The 20,374-nt window shown below is 35.5% G+C and overlaps 1 protein-coding gene across 1 annotated transcript; it reads left to right on the top strand.

The window, feature by feature from the left end:
- Window positions 1–12: 12 nt before the first annotated feature.
- On the top strand, window positions 13–7,265 carry LOC131796005 (uricase-like). The gene is made up of 10 exons (XM_059113651.2): window positions 13–274; window positions 1,188–1,250; window positions 1,611–1,664; window positions 2,187–2,265; window positions 2,901–2,969; window positions 3,097–3,214; window positions 3,612–3,687; window positions 4,824–4,871; window positions 5,383–5,466; window positions 6,266–7,265. Exons 1-10 carry the CDS (start codon window positions 47–49, stop codon window positions 6,338–6,340), a joined length of 894 nt encoding a protein of 297 aa, XP_058969634.2. The 5' UTR covers window positions 13–46; the 3' UTR covers window positions 6,341–7,265.
- Window positions 7,266–20,374: the final 13,109 nt, after the last annotated feature.

Raw genomic sequence — 20,374 nt, 5'->3', positions numbered from 1 at the left:
CCACGAATCCGTTCGGAAGTTTTCGGAAGGTTACTGTAATGGAACAATGGCCTCTTCGTTCTTCATAGATCCTTCATTTACCGGCTATGGAAAAAGTGGAGTACGTCTCCTCAAGATTAAACGTAGTGGAAAATACCACGAAATTAAACAGGTAGAAGTTGCAACAGAGCTGAAACTGGATAACTACCGAGATTATAATTATGGAAACAACTCAAACGTGGTGCCAACAGATACTCAGAAAAACACAGTCTATGCATTAGCAAAAGACCATCCAGTGAGTATAATATCATTTTATTTTATCTTATGTGCAGCTTTTGCATCATAGATGTTAGGAAATAAGGGGAACGTTTATGACACTAGTAACTGTTTTTTTTTTTTAATTTATTTTAATGTATATTTAATAATTTCGCTTTAGATACGCACGCTGCAACCTCCATCGAGTGCTTTGCGGTTATGCAACTACGGAGCTAAGACGAGGAGGGGAAGTAAAATCACCCCAAATGTAACCTGGGTCAAGGGTCAATCTGATCACGGGAGTGTTTTTGTCGTAAGATTTCTTTAAGAAGGATGTTGGATCGTTTGATAGTTTCGAACGAGGGCTTTAAGTTCTTTATTCGGTCAAGTTAACCTTAACAATAGGCTGGACTAAAGGGGTCGTGAAAAGCGCTCAGACATCCCCCCCTCCTTCCTATATCCCAACTGAAGGCGATGTTTGGAGTGTTCTAGTATAATCTTTTCTCAAAAGCTGAGGGTTTGAAAGACAACCTGTTGGAAACATTCTTCAAAAACACTAAGAAAGGCAAGGTAGGTACCACCCCTAAGCCCCCTTGAATTTGCCCATAGGACATACCTGTCTAGTCTATACCTAACGGGGTAATTTTGTATTATCCTCTGAGTTTTTAATGTAAATTGGCCACCATAAAGAGTTTCAAAGCTGACATTTCTAGTGTTAGTCCTTTACCAGAGCAAATGGGGTAGAGCAAGATGTCCATTCACTCTGATGAAGGGCTAATGCTTGAAATGTCTGCTTTGAAACTCTTCACAGTGGCCAATTTATGTTATCAACTCAGTTGATGTAACTTTTTTACTCTCCCACTAATGCACCACAGTTTCTTGACAAACTTACCCACTTTATTCATTAATCTAGATCTAAGTTAACAAATGAATAATTTTTGTTTGTGTTACAGCTCAACAATATAGAAGAATTTGCAGTCCACATCTGTAATCATTTTCTAACAACACATAAACAGGTAAGTAAACTTCTTCACCATTTATATCAAGCATAATTTTATTTACACTGTGAGTGCTCATGCAAGATGGAAAACATTTTGGGAGAAGTAATTCTTCCTTGCATGAGAGATGTTACAGATTGCAAGTTTAGAATAAACTTAAGTGAATTAACTGAGAGATAATCGGCAGGTTTTAAAACTTGAACCAAGTGTATCTAAGCTTGGTTTTGGTTTGCATGTTATCAAACATGATCATCTTGAGGGGAGACAACATTGTGCATGGCTGTTTATGGAAGGTTTGACTGTATGGTTGTTTTTGTTGTTAAAAGTTGGATCATTGTAGCTTGTTGCTTATTTTTATTTATTTATTTTTTCAACCAGGTAGTTCATGTAACTGTCAACATTGATGAGTCACCCTGGAAACGTATTCAACAGGTAAACAAAAGTGTACACTTTGTGCTGATGTAGTAATAATCTGCAAACTCCAAAAAGTGACTAGTTGAGGAATTCTCTCTACAGACAGATAAAGACAATTATCATGAAAATTCTGTATCAGCTTACTAGATATGCTCCTCTGAGTTTTAGTTTAACCCTTAAGTATGATATACATGATATAAATATCATGCAGACAAGTTATGAGAATAATGAAAAAAATCAGTTATGGGATTACTAATCGATCCAATACCAAATTCTCCAAACTGACATAATGAGAATCATTTGGCAGACAGCAAGGAGGATTACTAATGAGATCCTGGAAGTTAAAGGGTTAAAATTAATTTCAGGTCAAAATGGTTTCATGTTACAACATTTACACTAAATTCTTGAGAACAGCACACAAAGAAATTTAAAGTATGAACTTCCTTTTGATATGAATGGCTAAGACCCTGACTTAAAGGTTGTTGTGATAATTTTCATATCTTTATTAATAATTTTCTTGATTTTTTTCTCTGTTAACAGAAAGGCATTGACCATGCTCATGCATTTGTTCTCACTCCAGAAGTGACAAGATTCTGCTCCGTTACTCAAGCAAGAGGAGGTGCAGATATGTGTTTGTACTAATAACATTTTTAACACTGATGCATAGAAACTGTTCCATTCCCAGAGTTTGTGCCTTTGTAGTCAGCAATCATTATCTAAATTGCAGTGTTTTTACTTACTGACCATATACTTTCTACAATGTAACAGCAATCAAACCTAATAATACTTCACTGTTCACTCCTTTCTCGCAAAATTTTTTTGAATTAATTATAATAATTTATTGGTTATTTAAACCAAAATGTAACTTTTTGTTTGTTCAGAGAACATCTTTTTTTTTACTTTGAATTTTTTATGACAGTACTAGTAATTGCAATTCTGAACTTTGTAAAACATTTATTGGCTGTAATGAAGATTTTTGATAACTTACTAGTCAGTATTAACTTGTTAATATTAACCCTTTAACTCCCATGAGTGACCAAGACAGAATTTCTCCTTACAATAGCAATACAATATTAAGCAAACAAGTGATGAGAATAAAGAAAAATAAACTAGGGGAAAATATTGGTTGATCCATTATGTAGTTGTCAGAACTAACATCTTAAGAATTGTACGGCAGACAGCAAGGAGAATTACTAATGAGATCTTGGGAGTTAAGGGTTGAATATTTGTGACATTGTCTTGTTTTTCATTCAGAGGATCCCAAAGTATCAAGTGGCCTCAAGGAGATGCAGATATTGAAAACAACTCAATCAGGATTTACAGGTTAAAATCTCATCATTAGCACTTCATTCTACCCTTGCAACAAAGTTTCAACACCTTTCTTCTAAGTTTTATGCTTATAAGTTAGTTGGGGAAAAATGACCTGGAAACAATCTCTAATCTCTTCCAGGATTTAGCAAAGACAAATACACAATTTTGCCAGAAGCTACCGATCGTCCATTCTCCACCAAAGTGTACTGCCAGTACAAGTTTGACACCACAAAGGGTGTGGACTTTTCTTCCTGTTGGTGAGACATCAATATTGATTCTCCTAGGTTTAATTTGTTTTCCTTTTCCAGTGCTTACTCTTGGTTGAGGGAGTAAAAATCAGGTCTCAGAATTCTGGCCAGTAGAGCTCCTCTTGTAGGACTCAGCTTGAATTTCTTGTGTTAGATTGGGATTTAGATCTCAAGGTTCATGTGTCAAAAAAGGGAGCTTTATCATTAAAATGAAATTAATTTCAGTTGATTTATATGATATTTCCTTGGAGATATTTAATAGACCAAAAGAGAATACATTTGGATCAGGATTTCTTGTTACATTTTATATCAAAGTAGTTATTTTGAGAATTATTTTGCATATTAGATAGTGCTCTAAAAAAAAAATCAAGGGAGTTTTTACCGAAAACTTGTTGTATTCTAAAAGGAATCTTGTCAAGAATACAATCTTGGAGGAGTTTGCTGGGCCTCCGGACACTGGGGTCTACTCACCCTCTGTACAGGTAACTACATTTTTTGTCACAATTGATGTTATTTGCAGAACATCAAAATATCAAAAGTTGGTGTAATGTCATATATAGGGAATATTCCACGGAAAGTACACAAAAACAATTTTTATTCACGAGTTGAGATACATCAACAAACAAGTGAGTACAAACACTTTCCGTGGTATGAAGTTTTTATTTCATACATACTGAGATTTTTTACATTTCAATTCAAAGATTTGAAGTGAATGACTGTGAAAATACATCATTCATCCAATCAGAGACACAAGCAATAGTACTTTACAGTGAAAATCTCAGTATGTATACACGTATGCAATAAAAAACTTAACCGACTCAACAAAATTTAGATGTCAATGAAGATATCCATTGCTGTTCTTTGGTTATAACCAAGAACTGTCAACTCACAACAACACAATGTGATTAGGTTATTAAAAGAAAGTAGGAGTGGTCACTGCCCCATTACAGGGCTCATTTATTTTCATAGCATATTGATTATATAATATTGGGATACTTTTTATACTTAATTTTTTTGTGACATGATTTGTTAAGGTGCTCCTGCCATTGAACTCCTTATAGATATTTTGAATAAACCAAGAGTTGCTTAAAAAAATGTGAACAAAAATCGATAGGTTTCCATTATCATACTCTTTTATGAATTAATAGTGATTACACTCAAAGGCAATTTTTATTATTTTTATTAGATTTATGCTAATCATGGTAAAATAATTTTTTTGGGTAGAAATGACAAGTAAGATAAAGATGTGAGCTCAAAAATACAGTTAATCCAACTGATAGTGGGTGCACAGGTACAGGTGGGGTGGGGGGGACCTGCCACCAATAGGCTAAAATTTTGGATTAATGATTATTTGATAAGGACCATGGCTCACTATTTGGTTACAAGAGTTTTCTTACTTAAAAATAATTGTGTATATAAGATTCATCTGCCAAATAGAAACTTAAAATGTCAAATTCAAACCACCATCAAAATATTTTGTTTAGTTGCAAGTACTCATTAAAAGTATTTGAAATATGATATTCTGATGCTTCTTAAGCTTACGAGGAAGTCCACTAGTTTGTAGATGATTGACAAAGAGAGTCTTTTTTCTTTTTTTTGTGTGTGGTCTTAATAACAGAATACCTTATACAAGACAGAAGCAAAGATCTTGGGCAGTATTCCACAGGTGAATTGAAAAATTTCAGCTGGTGTTTGTTAACATAGGAGCCTGAGATTTTGGTTTAAAAGTACTGGATTTTCATTTGCTATCACTACTTACTGACTGACCTACTGAGGCTATAATGCAATACATGTCTGCTTCTTTGCAGTGACCAAAAGCAGCTCATGATAATCAATATTTTGATCATCATCATCATCATTGTTGTCTTCATTGTCACCATCTTAACTAACCATTCATCTCTTTGGGGCTTATCAAAGCCCAAAAAATCTACATAAACATTATTTTTAAACATCCCAACTGGCAGAAGGCAGATTAGGTTGCTTTGAACAAATAGCACTTAACAAGAACACATCCCATAAGGATAAGGGCTTGAAATTGAATCCACCTGGCTGACAGTTTTGTATCCTAGTTGCTCTGTAGCCTTATCTGACTCCCAGCTGTAAAATTTGAGGGCCTTTACAATGCTGTTCTAAGCTTCTGCATTTTGAGTGTAACTTAAGTGCTGTTTAATTTACAGATTGGTTATGTGGAAATGGTGATGCCAAACATCCATTACTTCACAGTGAACATGGCACCATTTGGAATAGCAAACAAGGATGAGGTCAGAATTTTAATGAAAAGTAACATATCAATGCTGTTCCACTGATCCTTTGAACCTTATCCACCTCACACATGTAGCTGTAGAGTATAGCATAGATCACCAATTGATCATTTCCAACTTACGCAATTTTGTGGCATGTCTTAGTCTGCAGAATGTCTGTCCTAGCCTACAGAATAGGACTAATTCTGGGGTGTGAGAGCTCAGTATTATCTCAGTGAAAACAAAGCTGCCTTCTTTGATTTTATAGCAGTGGAAGGGGGAGAGAACAAAATTTATACCAAGGGATGAGCACAGGGGGAGGGGGGGAGGCAAATGTTCAGCATTATTTTTGTGGAAATTATGGCTGTCATCTTTGATTTTTTGAGGGGGTGAGTGTCAGTCAAAGGAGGGGGGACAGGGTGAGCCCTTCCCTGCCCCCCATCCCCCACCATTGACTCTAACTCCAAATCAAACATGGCTGTATGAATAGAGAACCATGAGCCCCACTAAGATGCCTACATTACAGGCTAAGTCTGTTCCAGTTGTCAGCTATTTCCTCCATCCTTGCTTCTACAAGTATCTCTCTAGTCCATGATTCTCTGGGTTCTCTATGGCATACTGGTGTCTGGAGTGTGAAACATTAAGGAGAACTGTTTTTTCTTTTGGATGACATTGCTACAATAGTCTATTGCAGGAAATCTCCCCCACCCCCCCTGTCAGCTCCTTTCAATTTTCCTAGACAATTGGCTGGTACCGTTTAAAATTCCTAGATAGATTGAATAACCTGAGTAACGTTTATTACTCTTTTCTTAACTGGTAGGTTCTGATGGCTACAGACAAGCCAGCTGGTATGATAAAGGCAGCTCTGTCAAGGAAACCTGTGGCAAAGCTGTAATCAGCATGGGCTGTTTGTGACTGAAAGGGCTCACTTACCTGTGAATCAAAATTTGTGAATCTTTCTCCCACAGTTGATTCAGTAATTTTCTTTAACGCAAACAACGCATCTATTTTACCATTGATATTTATTTTTGATACCTGAAAATGAAAAGTTAAGCAGGGTGATGAGACAATAATAATTATTCTTGTTACAATAATGTGATAGTTTGTTACTGGACAAGTGAAAACTGTTTGACTTTGGTTTTTAACCTTTTAACTCTCAGGATTTGATTGTTAATTCTTCCCTCTAGCTGCTACACAATTCCTGGTAAACTAGTTACGAGAATTTGATGTTAGATCAAGGTAACAACTTCGGCCTGATAAGTTTTAGTATTCTCATTACCTGTATGCTAGATAATGTATGGATATCATAGGGAAAACTTACAAGATTATCACTTCTGGGAGATAAAGAGTTTAGTGCATTCTTAAATCATGAGTAAGAGAATTAGATATCAGAGATAATATACTCTTCGCGATCTCAATCGATGTTAATTCTTGAATCCCATACATACATACGTGATTTTAATTAACATTTCTTGAAAAACTCATAGATTCATTATTGTCAATTTGGAAATAGGAATTGCATAAGAAAAATCAGGTAATTCAAACTTTTTAAAGGTATACATAGGAAATATTTCAAACGAAGTACAAACGCTGAGGATTGGCCTCTTTATATGTGAAGCCAACGAACTGCCACTACAGACCGGCAACTCGGTAGGGGCAGTTCTTGGTATTTTTGGTAAGGGCTCCAGAAAAGACAGAATTTTTATCTCCCCTTGAGCCCAAATAAGCAAAGAATACTTTAACACAGGTAAATTTTTTTATTCTTGATATTAAGCGATAACATGCGATCGTAATGAGAGATTAAAGAGCATTGAAAAAGATCTTGGTGCCAGTCATAAAAGTGTACATGTAGTTAGTTTCTCCGTTATTATAGCCGTTGCTAATATACCCAATTCGATTCCCATATGTTCATGAGTTTATACTTCAAAACACATTTACTAGTCATTAATCAATGTCCCTAGTTATAAGTCATGATTAGCTGAAACCACTCGTCAATCACCATGTCTAGTCATCATTCATTGGATGGATCTCATCGCGGTTGTTAAGGGTATTTTCCATTCCTTCCATTTGACCTTTGTGGTAACTTTGCCTGTGGTCTTTTGACGCAAAAAAAGCTCTCCAGTGTTAATTCAAAGAGAGACGCTGATGGTTAAGAGTGGAGAGGGGGGAACGCGAATTGCAAAGGAAAATTAAAAAAAAAAAAAAGAAGTTAAATTTTCCAGTGTAAACGAGTTTTGACAGCCTCGTTTTCAAAATAAGGGCAAGCTCAAAACCTCGTGTGTCTTGACTGCGTTGGTTTGCTTGGCCTCAATTTATGCGAGAGGCTTCCAGAATCTCGGAAACAGTCCATTTTCGAGCTAAACGATGGAGCACATTATTGAATCATGATTACTTCCACGGACGGAAACAGTACCGATTAGGTTAGCATTTGTTGTTCTGAGCAAGGTTACTCGCATTTCTCTTCTTGTTCTCGCTCAAGAAAAAAAGAGGTGAACGTCAGTTCCATTTTGTTGGACTGAACCAAGAAGCTCAAACTCAATGTCAAAGTCATTCAAGAACAGTCCAGGATCACAAAAGTGAGAAAATACAACAGCAAATTCACCGTTTTCAGGACTTCTGCTGTCGCGAATACTGAACATGACCTCGGAATTTTCATAAATTAGTTTTTATACATCAATTCTGGTGCGCGAGGAAGTGGAGAAGGCTGGTGACATCATCTTCAAATGCGCCCTAACGGCATCTGTGTAAGTCAAGGGATAGGTGACAGGTAAATGACTACAAAATACTGGTCAAGTAAAATGTTCTAAGTTCAAGTTCAGTTATGTTCGAGTTGATATCTATAAAATTATATCACTACTGGCAACACTCTTTTGAATTTCTTTTCTTAAGTTGAAATTCTATTTGAAGTGAGGCATCCTACTTCGTTTTACAATTGAACAGATCAGACCGAAGAACCCGGTGTCGATTATTTTGAACCCCGCCTCTAGTAGAAGGAAAACTTATTTGAATTACAAATAATCTTTAAAATTACTATTCATATTTGCGCTTAGTCTTGCACGTGGAAATAGCTTACGAACTACAAGAAATTTGAGTGTCTTCTTAAGCTTTTATGGAGTCAAGAAACGCGCGATTTCGATCCTGTTACCTTGGATATTGTCTGGTCCGTCCACGTCGGCGAGTGTTTCTTATGCTGAATTAAGTGGTTCAGATACCATGCCGAAGATTCGTACTTTTCACTTTGCTGCGACCTATCTTCAGGTAAATAACCTGAGGAAAGATACATTTGGATAGAAATACAGCGATTATCGTTCTCGTCGTGGCCCTTGTAAAATTAACTAACAGAATCAAATGTTAGCAGGAAGAGAGTAATGCACGTAGCACAATTTAGGACAAATACTCAGTGGTAGCCGCCATGATGGTTCTTCTTGAATGTGACTTCAGTGGCAACGCGAGAAATTCGTACTTTATTCAGTCTTGGTGTAATTATCGCTTATTTACTTTGTCTCTTCCCATTACTGTACATATTTTTCGACTAGATTTGGTGATTATGTTGAGTAAATCGACCTAACGTGTTTAAACGCACTTGTCACGTTTCCCATGCCCTCCAACCCGAGGAGGTAATCGTGAAAACGTTATAACGTAGACTCCAGTTTCTGGTTACCGAAGGATTGGTTTCCATCTTTCATACAGAGGCCACGGAGGGCACCACTTGCTTATGTTTTAATTGTCAGGAAATCTGACAAAATATTTGGTAAAATTTCTGCACAGCCCCATACTACATTATGCATTCAGTTCTTGGATAGAGAAAACAACGACAAAAGCAAGACATTGCCTTTGGGAAAAAAGATTTGTTTTACAATAGTATGGGGCTGTGCGGAAATTTTACCAAATATTTAATGGTATCAAGCTATATGCACCTGCATCCCAATCTTAAAGAGTTGCTATACCCTTTGTCACTTTATTATTGCAACAGAAACCAGAATAAGCGTTTTGGCAGAGACAAACCTTTATCTGGAATCTTTTTATTTTACTTTTCCTTGCCATATTGAATGTAAAGGCCCATCACTGAATTACACTGATAGAGTTCTTGCTGATTTTTTTTTCTACGAACTGTCTTTGATACTTTCATTCAACATTAAATATGGGACTCCTCTCAAAGTTTTCTTTCTTTTTTTATTTACTAGGTATTCATGAAGTCTTGATGTATTTCCCCTTTTCCCTCTAGAAAAGCATCAAGTTGATACAGCCTGGATATCAAGGAATGCAAGAGCGGAAAGAACGAAAAATCACTATGCCATAAGGTTGGATTTCTAGTTTTGTAACAAATTAACTCATCAGAGTTTGTAAATCCGATCAATGCTCAAAACTAACTAAAGTTAAAAATGAAGAAAGCTGCAAATGAAATTGAATCCGATTTTTACACAATCCCTATTAAAGTTTGAAATGGATCAATTCCATCTCTCCATATCTCTCGGTGGCAAACATTGGTATTACATTACCATGGCAACTATAAGCTCGTCAAATACTCAGTTTTTCTAAGGTAAAAGGCCAAAAATCTAATTCACCTAAGTTATTCTAAATTAATCACTCATTTTGTTTAAAAATGCTCATTACGATACAATTTCCATAGGACAGTATCGAGAAGAAAATGAGAATACCTCGAAATCAAGAAAGTCGAGGAAGAAAGAAATACATGACAACTTCCAACAAGGTGAGATCATTGGCTTTTTATAATAATTATCTATCAAGGTCCATTTGTCTGTGTTGTGCGATGTAACCTGGATTTATCGTATCTTTCTGGTTCGAAAATAACTCTATCAATAATAGAGAAAAATTGTGAAATGAACTAATTTATTTACTGCCTGATTTCTTGGATCTCTTTGAATTCATGAATACTTTTCATCTGTGTCACCAGTGTGTAAAAGAAATAACTGGCCTATCAAATTCAACTTTTCTTACACCTTTTTAAAGAGAGTGCTACCTAGAAAAGTGCGGACATTTCATAATGCATAAGCATGTTTGGTATCTGCCCAGGGGGCTCATCCAAGATCTTGAATTTGTAGAATATTGCATCTGAATTCCTTTTGTTTGAATCTAGCCTGACTTCACACCAAGATGCCTACTTTTATTATCTCTAAATAGACGTAATACTGCCCTAGGCCTCGATTAAAAATTTTTAATGCTTTTCGGGATGCTTTACTTTTGCAAAGCAATCTTCGTTCAAGGTTAAACTCATGAAAAAGGGGCTCTTACAACAAATACTTGAGGTAGGATCTAGGTAGCTTTGACGGTTGACGGTTAATTTTGTTTTTCGATTTTGACGATTGGCGATTAATTTCTAAAGCCTTTGACCATTGACGGTTAAATTTTAGGGCCTTTGACGATTGATATTTATTAGAAAAATATATATCTATTCGTTCAAATCAATATTTAGTTTTTCGTTTTTTGTGCTAAGATTGATAAATTTTACGGTTGTATCCGGCGCACTTAAAAAATTCACTCTCATTGGATTGCTGCGTAAGTATCTCGCGCGCTTTTGAATTCTCTTTGATTGGATTGTTTCGTTAGTATCTCGTGCGCTTTTCGAATTCTGTTTGATTGGATTGTTACGTTAGTATCTTTCGCACTTTTATAGTTCCTTTTTGGTTGGATTGTTACGTTAGTATCTTGCACACTTTTAAAATTCTGTTTGATTGGATTGTTACGTAAGTATTTGGCGCACTTCTAGAATTCTGTTTGATTGTATTGTTACGTTAGTATCTCGGACACTTTTTGATTTCCTTTTGATTGGATTGTTACTTTAGTATCTTTCGCAATTTTAAAATTATTTTTGGTTGAATTGTTGTGTTGGTATCTCGAGCACTTTTAGAATTCTCTTTGATTGGATTGTTACGTTAGTATCTCGCGTACTTTTAGTATTCTGTTTGATTGGATTGTTACATTAGCATTTCGCGCACTTTTAGAATCCTCTTTGATTGGATTGTTTTTTCGTATCTCGAGCACTTTTAGAATTCTGTTTGATTGGATTGTTACGTTAGTATCTTGCGCACTTTGAGAATTTTGTTTGATTGGATTGTTACGTTAGTATCTTGCGCATTTCTAGAATTCCGTTTGATTGGATTGTTACGTTAGCATCTTGCGCACTTTAGAATTTTTAGAATTCTGTTTGATTAGATTATTACGTTTGATTCTGTTTGATTAGATTGTTACGTTAGTATCTCGAGCACTTTTTAGAATTCTATTTGATTGGATTGTTACGTTAGTATCTTGCGCACTTTTAAATTCTCTTTGATTGAATTGTTACGTTAGTATCTGGCGAATTTTTAGAATTTTGTTGATTAGATTGTTACGTTAGTATCTCGAGCACATTTAGAATTCTGTTTGACTGGATTGTTACATTAGTATTTTGCACACTTTTAGAATTCTGTTTGATTGGATTTTTACGTCAGTGTCTCGCACTCTTTTAAAATTCTGTTTGATTAAATTGTTACGTTAGTATCTCGCGCTTTTTTAGGATTATGTTTGATTGGATTGTTACGTTCGTTTACGTGAGAACTTTCAGAATTCTGTTTGATTGGATTGTTACGTTAGTATCGTGCGCACTTTATGAATTCTGTTTGATTGGATTGTTACGTTAGTATCGTGCGCACTTTTAGACATCTGTTTGATTGGATTGTTACGTTAGTATCGTGCGCACTTTTCGAATTCTGTTAGATTGGATTGTTACGTTAGTATCTCGCGCACTTTTAGAATTCTGTTTTATTGGATTGTTACGTTAGTATCTCGCGCTCTTTTAGAATTATGTTTGAATGGATTGTTACGTTAGTATCTCGTGCACTTTTAGAATTCCCTCTGATTGGATTGTTACGTTAGTATTTCAAGTACTTTTAGAATTCGGTTTGATTGGATTGTTACGTTAGTATCTTGTGCACTTTTAGAATTCTGTTATTAAATTGTTACGTTAGTATCTTGCGCACTTTTAGACATCTGTTTCATTGGATTGTTAAGTTAGTATCTCGCGCACTTTTAAAATTCTGTTTGATTGGATTGTTACGTTAGCATCTTGCGCACTTTTAGAATTCTGTTTGATTAAATTGTTACGTTAGTATCTTGCGCACTTTTAGACATCTGTTTCATTGGATTGTTAAGTTAGTGTCTCGCGCACTTTTAAAATTCTGTTTTATTGGATTGTTACGTTTAACTAAGTATTTTGCACACTTTTGGAATTTTGTTTGATTGGATTGTTTTGTTAGTATTTCGCACACTTTTAGAATTCTGTTTGATTGGATTGTTACGTTAGTATCTTGCCCACTTTCAGAATTTTGTTTGATTGGATTGTTACGTTAGCATTTTGCCCACTTTCAGAACTTTGTTTGATTGGATTGTTAAGTTAGTATCTGGCGCACTTCTAGACATTTGTTTGATTGGATTGTTACGTTAGTATCTCGCGCACTTTTGGAATTCTTTTTGACTGGTTTGTTACGTTTAACTTTGTATTTTGCACACTTTTTAAATTCTGTTTGATTGGATTGTTACGTAGGTATCTAGCACACTTTTAGAATTCTGTTTGATTGGATTGTTACGTTAGTATCTCGAGCACTTTTAGAATTCTCTTTAATTGGATTGTTATGTTAATATATTGCACACTTTTAGAATTGTTTGATTGGATTGTTACGTTAGTATCTCGTGCACTTTTAGAATTCTGTTTGATTCCATTGTTTTGTTAGTATCTGGAGCACTTTAAGAATTTTGTTTGATTGGATTGTTACTTTAGGATTTAGCGCACTTTTAGAATTCTGTTTGAATGGATTGTTACGTTACTATCTCGCGCACTTTTAGAAATCTGTTTGTTTGGATTGCTGCGTTGGTATCTCAAGCGCTTTTAGATTTCTGTCTGATTGGATTGTTACGTTAGTATCTGGCGCACTTTTAGAATTCTGTTTGATTGGATTGTTGCGTTAGTATCTCGAACACTTTTAGAATTCTGTTTGATTGGATTGTTACGTGAGTATCTTGCGAACTTTCAGAATTTTGTTCGGCTGGATTGTTACGTTAGTATCTTTCGCACTTTTAGAATTCTTTTTGATTGGATTGTTACGTTAGTATCTCGAGCACTTTTAGAATTCTTTCTGATTGGATTGTAATGTCAGTATCTGGCGCACTTTGAGTATTTTGTTTGATTGGATTGTTTTGTTAGTATCTCGCGCACTTTTACAATTCTGTTGGATTGGATTGTTACGTTAGTATCTTGCGCACTTTTAGAATTCTGTTTCATTGGATTGTTACGTTAGTATCTCGAGCACTTTTAGAATTCTCTTTAATTGGATTGTTACGTAAATATCTTGCGCACTTTCAGAATTTTGTTTTATCGGATTGTTACGTTAGTGTTTCGCCCACTTGTAGAATCTGTTTGTTTGGATTGCTGCGTTGGTATCTCGAGCGCTTTTAGATTTCTGTCTGATTGGATTGTTACGTTAGTATCTGGCGCACTTTTCGAATTCTGTTTGATTGGATTGTTACGTTAGTATCTCGCGCACTTTTAGAATTCTGTTTGATTGGATTGTTACGTTAGTACTTCGCGCACTTTTAGACATCTTTTTGATTGGATTGTTACGTTAGTATCTCGCGCACTTATAGAATTCTGTTTGATTGGATTGTTACGTTAGTATCTCGCGCACTTGTAGAATCTTCTTCGATGGGGTTGTTGCCTGGTAGCATCTGGCGCACTTTCAGAATTCTGTTTGATTGGATTGTGGCGTTTTTATCTCGCTTTTAGAATTATTTTTGACTGGATTGTTACGTTAGTATCTTGCACACCTTCAGAATTCTTTTCATTGGATTTTTATCTTAGTCTTCTTGAACTTTAGGATACTCCCTCTTTCGTAAGCTTCGTTTGTTTTTTCAAAGGAGTAATTTGCGGCTTATCATTTCCTAGCACCAGGATTTACATCTAAATGTTCTTATCTTTATTCATGGTCCTATAAAGAATTCCTGCGAACAGAAGCTTGCAATGCAAAAATATTCTGATGCTGTTACTTTTATGGCTTATTCGTCGAAAATTGAACAAGAGCACATTATTCCATTTAAAGAGGCACTCTGCTGATAAGTATAGATAAAATTTAAGTCAGTGGATATTAGATTTTATGCACAAGTTTCATGCGAATTCCTTCGTGATCTCAGGAGTTGTTGGCGAGAATTTAGAATTCCTGTTTATTGTGGCCTGAAATCAAGCGGGCGAAAAAACCTGAATTCTAAAATGTAACTTGGAGTCATTTCGACGAAAACAGGTACAATCAAAATTCTTCGAATCTATTAGAAAAAGTTAATCAGTGGTCATATCAAATTTATCGTTAAATCCAGGTTATGCTCTCGTTAAATTGTATAGTCACACAATAACTAAAGATTTCAATACTGACTTACTGACAAACCAACACTGAACTCGATTACATTTGGTTAATTCATGGTTTACTTTCCATTTTTTTGCAGGCTGACAGATGAATTTCCATGATGCTTCAACCACGAATCGAATTTCAAGTCGGAGCTAGGAAGCTAAGATTCAAACGCCAAAATCGAGGGCTGGAAAATTATTATTAATGATAAACGCCGTTCAACAAGAAATGTTCCCGCCAAAAAAAACTAGGTCCTTGGACGCATGCTCTTTATTTATTCTGTAAGTAACTTCTGTTCAAATATGGCGAATTTTCCCGCCAAAAGAAATTCTTTTTTTCAAGTGTAGTTCTTCATTATCACTAGACAGACTATTTATTAACTTGTTGTCCTTTTGCATTATCATAAACAAGTCAATAAAGTTATCGGTTTTTGTGTCAACTTTTATTGTCTCTCAGTATGCATTCAGTAATCCACAAAAGTTTCATATTCTCTTTAATGATAAGTTGATTTATTAAGTAATTTTCAATTGAATCAATAACAAGGTGTCAAGAAAAATTTTTCGTATATATAAGACTTTTGGCGGGAAAATTTGGATCATTTTGCACAGAGTTTCCCTTGGCAACTTTTTCGGCAAAAATTTCAACAAGGCTTCCTTTAAAAAATACCGCCAAAAGTAATTTAACAGCATCTCGTGCAAAATAATGGTAAAGGAAACAGGCCAAATTCTCCTTCATTCTTCGAAAAAAAATCTAAACAATCTAGAAAATTCTTTGTCTCTTTCAGAAGAGGTCTAATTCGACAATGTATATCTCTCAACCTTTTATTTCAGAGTCCATTTTTTTGCACGAAGTGATGGTTGGAGGTTCCTAACGAAAAAGCATTATTGCAAGCTACATAGCGTCCGATAGAATATAATCTGTCTCCAAAATTGTGATAAATTTCAGAGCCAATGATTTTTTTTAACCCTCTACCTTACTGTGATGTATCTAATCGGAGTAAAAGATCTTTAAAGCCGCCATATTTCGACTGTAACACAGGAAACTAGTTGAAAAAACACGAAAATATTTAGACTATGAGCAAATTCCTTTATTCAAAAATTCCTATTTTGGCAAAATTTAAATGAAAAACATGGTGACTTCTCGAGCGTACTCTTTGATATTGATTTTAGCCACACAAAAAAAGCCACGTTAAGAAATTTTTAGGCTCCAAGTTTCTCGAATTAAATTTGCGAATAAATTTAACAAAGTCGGAGCAAACTATTCGATTTTGAATTTAGCCTTATAGGCTTAGACATTTAAAAATTAAGCTCCAAGATCCGAAATGCAATTTTAGAAATGAATGATATTAATTTTTGAAGCGGACTCTCAATACTATTTTAGCCAAAAAGCGGCCACGAAATTCAAAAGTTAGAATCAATCTATGAATTCCTGCAGCGAATTGTTCTGAAAGATCTAGTCGCTAAACGCGTTCAATTTCTGTTTTATTGTAATCATATGAACTAGTTTGAAGACAAAAATTTCATAGTTTTGTTGATTATTTTTCTTTAGGTATTCCCGTGTTACACCGAGTGACTGCTCCAAAGATCTTTCTCCCACTTACAATAAGGAGTAAATTAACTACGATATGATTTAAAACTAAATGCCTGGTACAAAGGGTAACAATCGATCCTTTTACGAGTGCGAGTATATGAACAAGTTTTTTGGACAACTTAAGTATGATCATAAAAAGTTCGTGATGAAGAAACCATTTTATATAAACCAGTAGAATGACAACCATTCTCGTAGTGGAATCAAAAGTACTAGCTTTTCAAAGCGAGGACACAAATACATTTCCATAATTTTGGTATAACTAGTTTGCATATTTAGGTCCGCTTCGTCTTCTTAACTCCAATGTGCTTTCTGTGCAAATCTCAATTGTAAAATATGTAAATATGTTTAAAATTCCTTAAATTCCCATGAAACTCGTTATCAATGCGTGAAAGCATTCAACAAGAAACCGTGATAGCAGTTGTGATTTGGTTAACTATCAAATTCATTTTTTTAAAATTTGCTTTTCTGATCGTAACGTTTGTCTGGGTAATTTAACGTGTTTTACTAAGATTAGAATCGTGATGAGCAAATATGAATGTAGTATTCTTTTTCGAGCGAGACAAATATGATCTTTCATAACAACGAATCCTTCGCCAATAGACCTATTTTCTGTTTACTTGTCAAAAGCTTGCCTCGTATTTTTACGTTGATTTTAGTCAAGTCTGAAAATTACTTTTTAACGATCTGCGAAACAAGTCACCTTCTTAATTTCAATCGAATAAATTCTTCTCTCGGATCATAAAAATCTTCATTCATTCTTCGTAAAAAATAGTCAATTTGAACTGGTTTATATAGCGGTTAATTTCAACGTTATCAGTTTCTAGAAAGAGCTCGTGACCAGGCATTAGAGTTTTAAAACATACATTACTTCCAAATGGAAACCGAACTCAGTTGATGGCACAAAGTAACAGATATATCTCTAAGATGGCACCGTTACAAATTCTTGCTTCGTGTGTGGAAAACAATTTTTTACTTTTTTCCACAAAAGTTCCTAAATTTCCAGTTTAATACAGTTCATGCCGAAATTGAATTTTTAATTGAAACAATCATGAGTTTTTGGCCAACTGTTTAGCTTAGTATCATTCATTTGTCAATCGTGATGCACGATCGTCTAGGCGAGGGTAGTCTTGAATAGGTCGTTTGTCGAAACTAGGGACTGACTTCAGTAGAGGTCATTAGAGTCGAGTGCACAATTGTTTGTAAGTCGAACGTTGCTACTTTGGTTTGAAAAAGTGATTTGTCAGATTTGCAGTAAAATGGCTGTCAGACTCAAACGGCGTTCGTTGGTTAGTTGGTTCTGTTTAGTCATTTAGTGACCGCGTTGGTCTTTTTTTAAAGTCATTTGTATAAAGTACGGATAGTTAGTGTCATGTGTTGTGGAGTCTTCTCTAATTTCGTAAACTAGCTTTTCAAGTCAGTCTTTGAAGATAGCGCAAGTCGATGTTGTTGAGCAGTGTGATTTTCGAAGTAAAAATATGCAAATCGATCGAATCTATCAAAAGATTTCAATTTTGAAGTCCACTTCGTCTTTGTCTAGCCTAAGTGTTTTGGTCGAGTGCCACTTTAATATCACCATTGTATGACATCAACTGTGTTATCTACTGTGATACTAACTGTTAGACAACCCCCCAAAAAAATGAATGATCAGAGCTTCGAAATAAATGACTTAAGTGTCAACATTCCGTAGCTAGGATATGTCAGTTTCCAATTCTGCATAACAATCCGTAACACATCAAACTACTCCAAAAATGGTGGCTAATTGAGAACTATTCACTTACCATGTAATCCTTTCTATCCATTGGAGAAAGAACAAAGACTTCATACAATAATTTAACATATAAATGGCCACCATTTTTGCTACTATTACTAAATAGTTTTAAAGTTCTTATCTTTGCAGTATCCATTAAAATTCATCGATTCCAGTGTCTTCTCTTGACCAGAATCTTTGTTCTTCCGTTCTTCCATCCTTCCGACAACAATTCTCTTCCTGAAAGTAGAAAATATGAATTTGATCAGGAAATGCTTGCCTTCCATGAAGACTAAATTTTCATAATTAAAATTCTATATCATGCTTTGCTCTTTGATGCAAATGAATCAAAGGCCACTGAGTAGAAGAGTCTTCAGACTTCCACGTGGCCGCATTCAAATACAAAATAAAATCCCCAATACATTTAGCAAGCAAAACATTTTTATTTTAGCATTTCACCAAAAAATTTACAATCATAGGTTTTGCTTTTCATGAAGCCAACACCCTGATACAGTTTAATTTCAAATGAAAATCCGCTCAGACCGAGAAACCGATTCGTGCTACGTCTTTGAAATGAAATTACTCGTTTAGATCTCTGAGGGAGCTTAAGGCGATATTTTTTAAAGGCAATGCTAACCAGTTGTTGTAGTGACATAAGAGTGCTTTCTTTGCTCTTCTTTTCTGGTTCAGTGCCTCCTTCCTTCCACACCGCGACGTTATGTTTAGCACAACAGCCGGCACGTCTTCTCTCTACGACGGACAGTGTGGTTTGCCAAAAATTTTACAACTTCTAATGAATATGGATGAACAACTGCAGCCAATAATCGGCTGCTACGTCACAGATTTGACGCGGATTTCTGTTTGCACGCTCAGCCAGCTAATCAAGAATCAAGCTAAAGGATCGGCTGAGGAAAAATTCCCAGCCACTGAAGTTTAGGAACTACAATGTGACCAGGAAATTACTCTGACACTCGAAAAGATCTTATCTGAAAGACTGATATCATTAAAAACAATACATCTCAGTAAGAAAAAAATATATTTCATTAAGGCCTCGTTTTAAAATTGCGTGAATAAATAAATAATTTCTCGTTCTCATAAAAATATCGCAAAGATGACGATGACGCACTGTAATTTTCCAGTGAAGGAAAAAATCACGAAGAAATTGATGCATTGCTACTCTTTCATGAAGGAAAGAAAGGTTAAAACTACGCAGGATGAATTAAAAGTACTGCCATTGTTTCACACAAGGAGAAATCAACACGGGCACTGAGTTACTTCGTATTGACTATGTGACCAGCGCACGGTGCATCGAGATGCAGTTGTCTTAGGAGTTAAGAATTATAGTAGGGAAAAAAAAGAATTAGAGGGAGATGTTCATTCGTCTTATCTCGAGCGAGGGAGACAAAGAAGAAAACTTCTCAGTCCCCACGAGGAATCAAACGTCTACCCACTGAGCCACAAAGAGTCTACCATGACTCACGCCAAAACGAGGTCAATACGTGACACGTGTTCTGCTTACAGCTACGATAAGGAATGTCAAAATGCTCTATGTGTGAACAGAATAAGACAGAGACAAGAAAATTAAAGATATTTATCTCTCATTTTGCCAACCTTAGAATTTACTATCTTTCTTATTTGATAAATTTTTTCTTATAATCAACTCTAGAAAGAGCGATGTGCTGCCCTAACTCATCACCAGTCTGGGAAAAATCCATTCACTCTGCAGTTGCCTTGTTTAGAAGGCGAACATTGGCACATTAGCCCGTGAAACAGGTGCCATTCTTATATGTTTTTCCGGGCGCGCCGAGGAAAGCGTGAGATAAGCGTAAAGAAGGCGCTAGGAACGAGACCCACGCAAGGGGAGGAGCATGAAAAATTAAACCCCTCCATTTGCAAGTATCTCGCCTCGCACAAGTTTCATCCGCTCGCTAAAGAACTAAATACTGAAAAATTGGCATCTGTTCCATGCGATAGTGCCACGTTCAACATATTTAGACTTGTCACTTAACAAATAAAGAAGCCCTGACTATGCTTTGTTCTGTTTTAAAGCACGGAAGAAGTGGCTAGAGCACGAAAGAAGTGAAGGGGAAACACTGCGAAGGCGGGAGATCGCCATGATACCGCGATGAAACTGGCACTTTGTGATCGTAATCGTTCTAACTGACATCATACATGAGTTTAATAAATATTTGACAGAGACGTT

Source organism: Pocillopora verrucosa, chromosome 4, assembly GCF_036669915.1.
Source record: "Pocillopora verrucosa isolate sample1 chromosome 4, ASM3666991v2, whole genome shotgun sequence".
NCBI lineage: Eukaryota > Metazoa > Cnidaria > Anthozoa > Scleractinia > Pocilloporidae > Pocillopora > Pocillopora verrucosa.
This window is presented reverse-complemented; position numbering and strand designations above follow the sequence as displayed.

Bases quoted from the DNA above. Each gene is read 5' to 3' on its own strand.
- LOC131796005 (XM_059113651.2), top strand. From the start codon at position 47: ATGGCCTCTTCGTTCTTCATAGATCCTTCATTTACCGGCTATGGAAAA. The intron at 1,251-1,610 runs GTAAGTAAACTT...TTTTTCAACCAG, and splicing joins TTCTAACAACACATAAACAG to GTAGTTCATGTAACTGTCAA. The intron at 4,872-5,382 runs GTGAATTGAAAA...TTTAATTTACAG, and splicing joins TCTTGGGCAGTATTCCACAG to ATTGGTTATGTGGAAATGGT.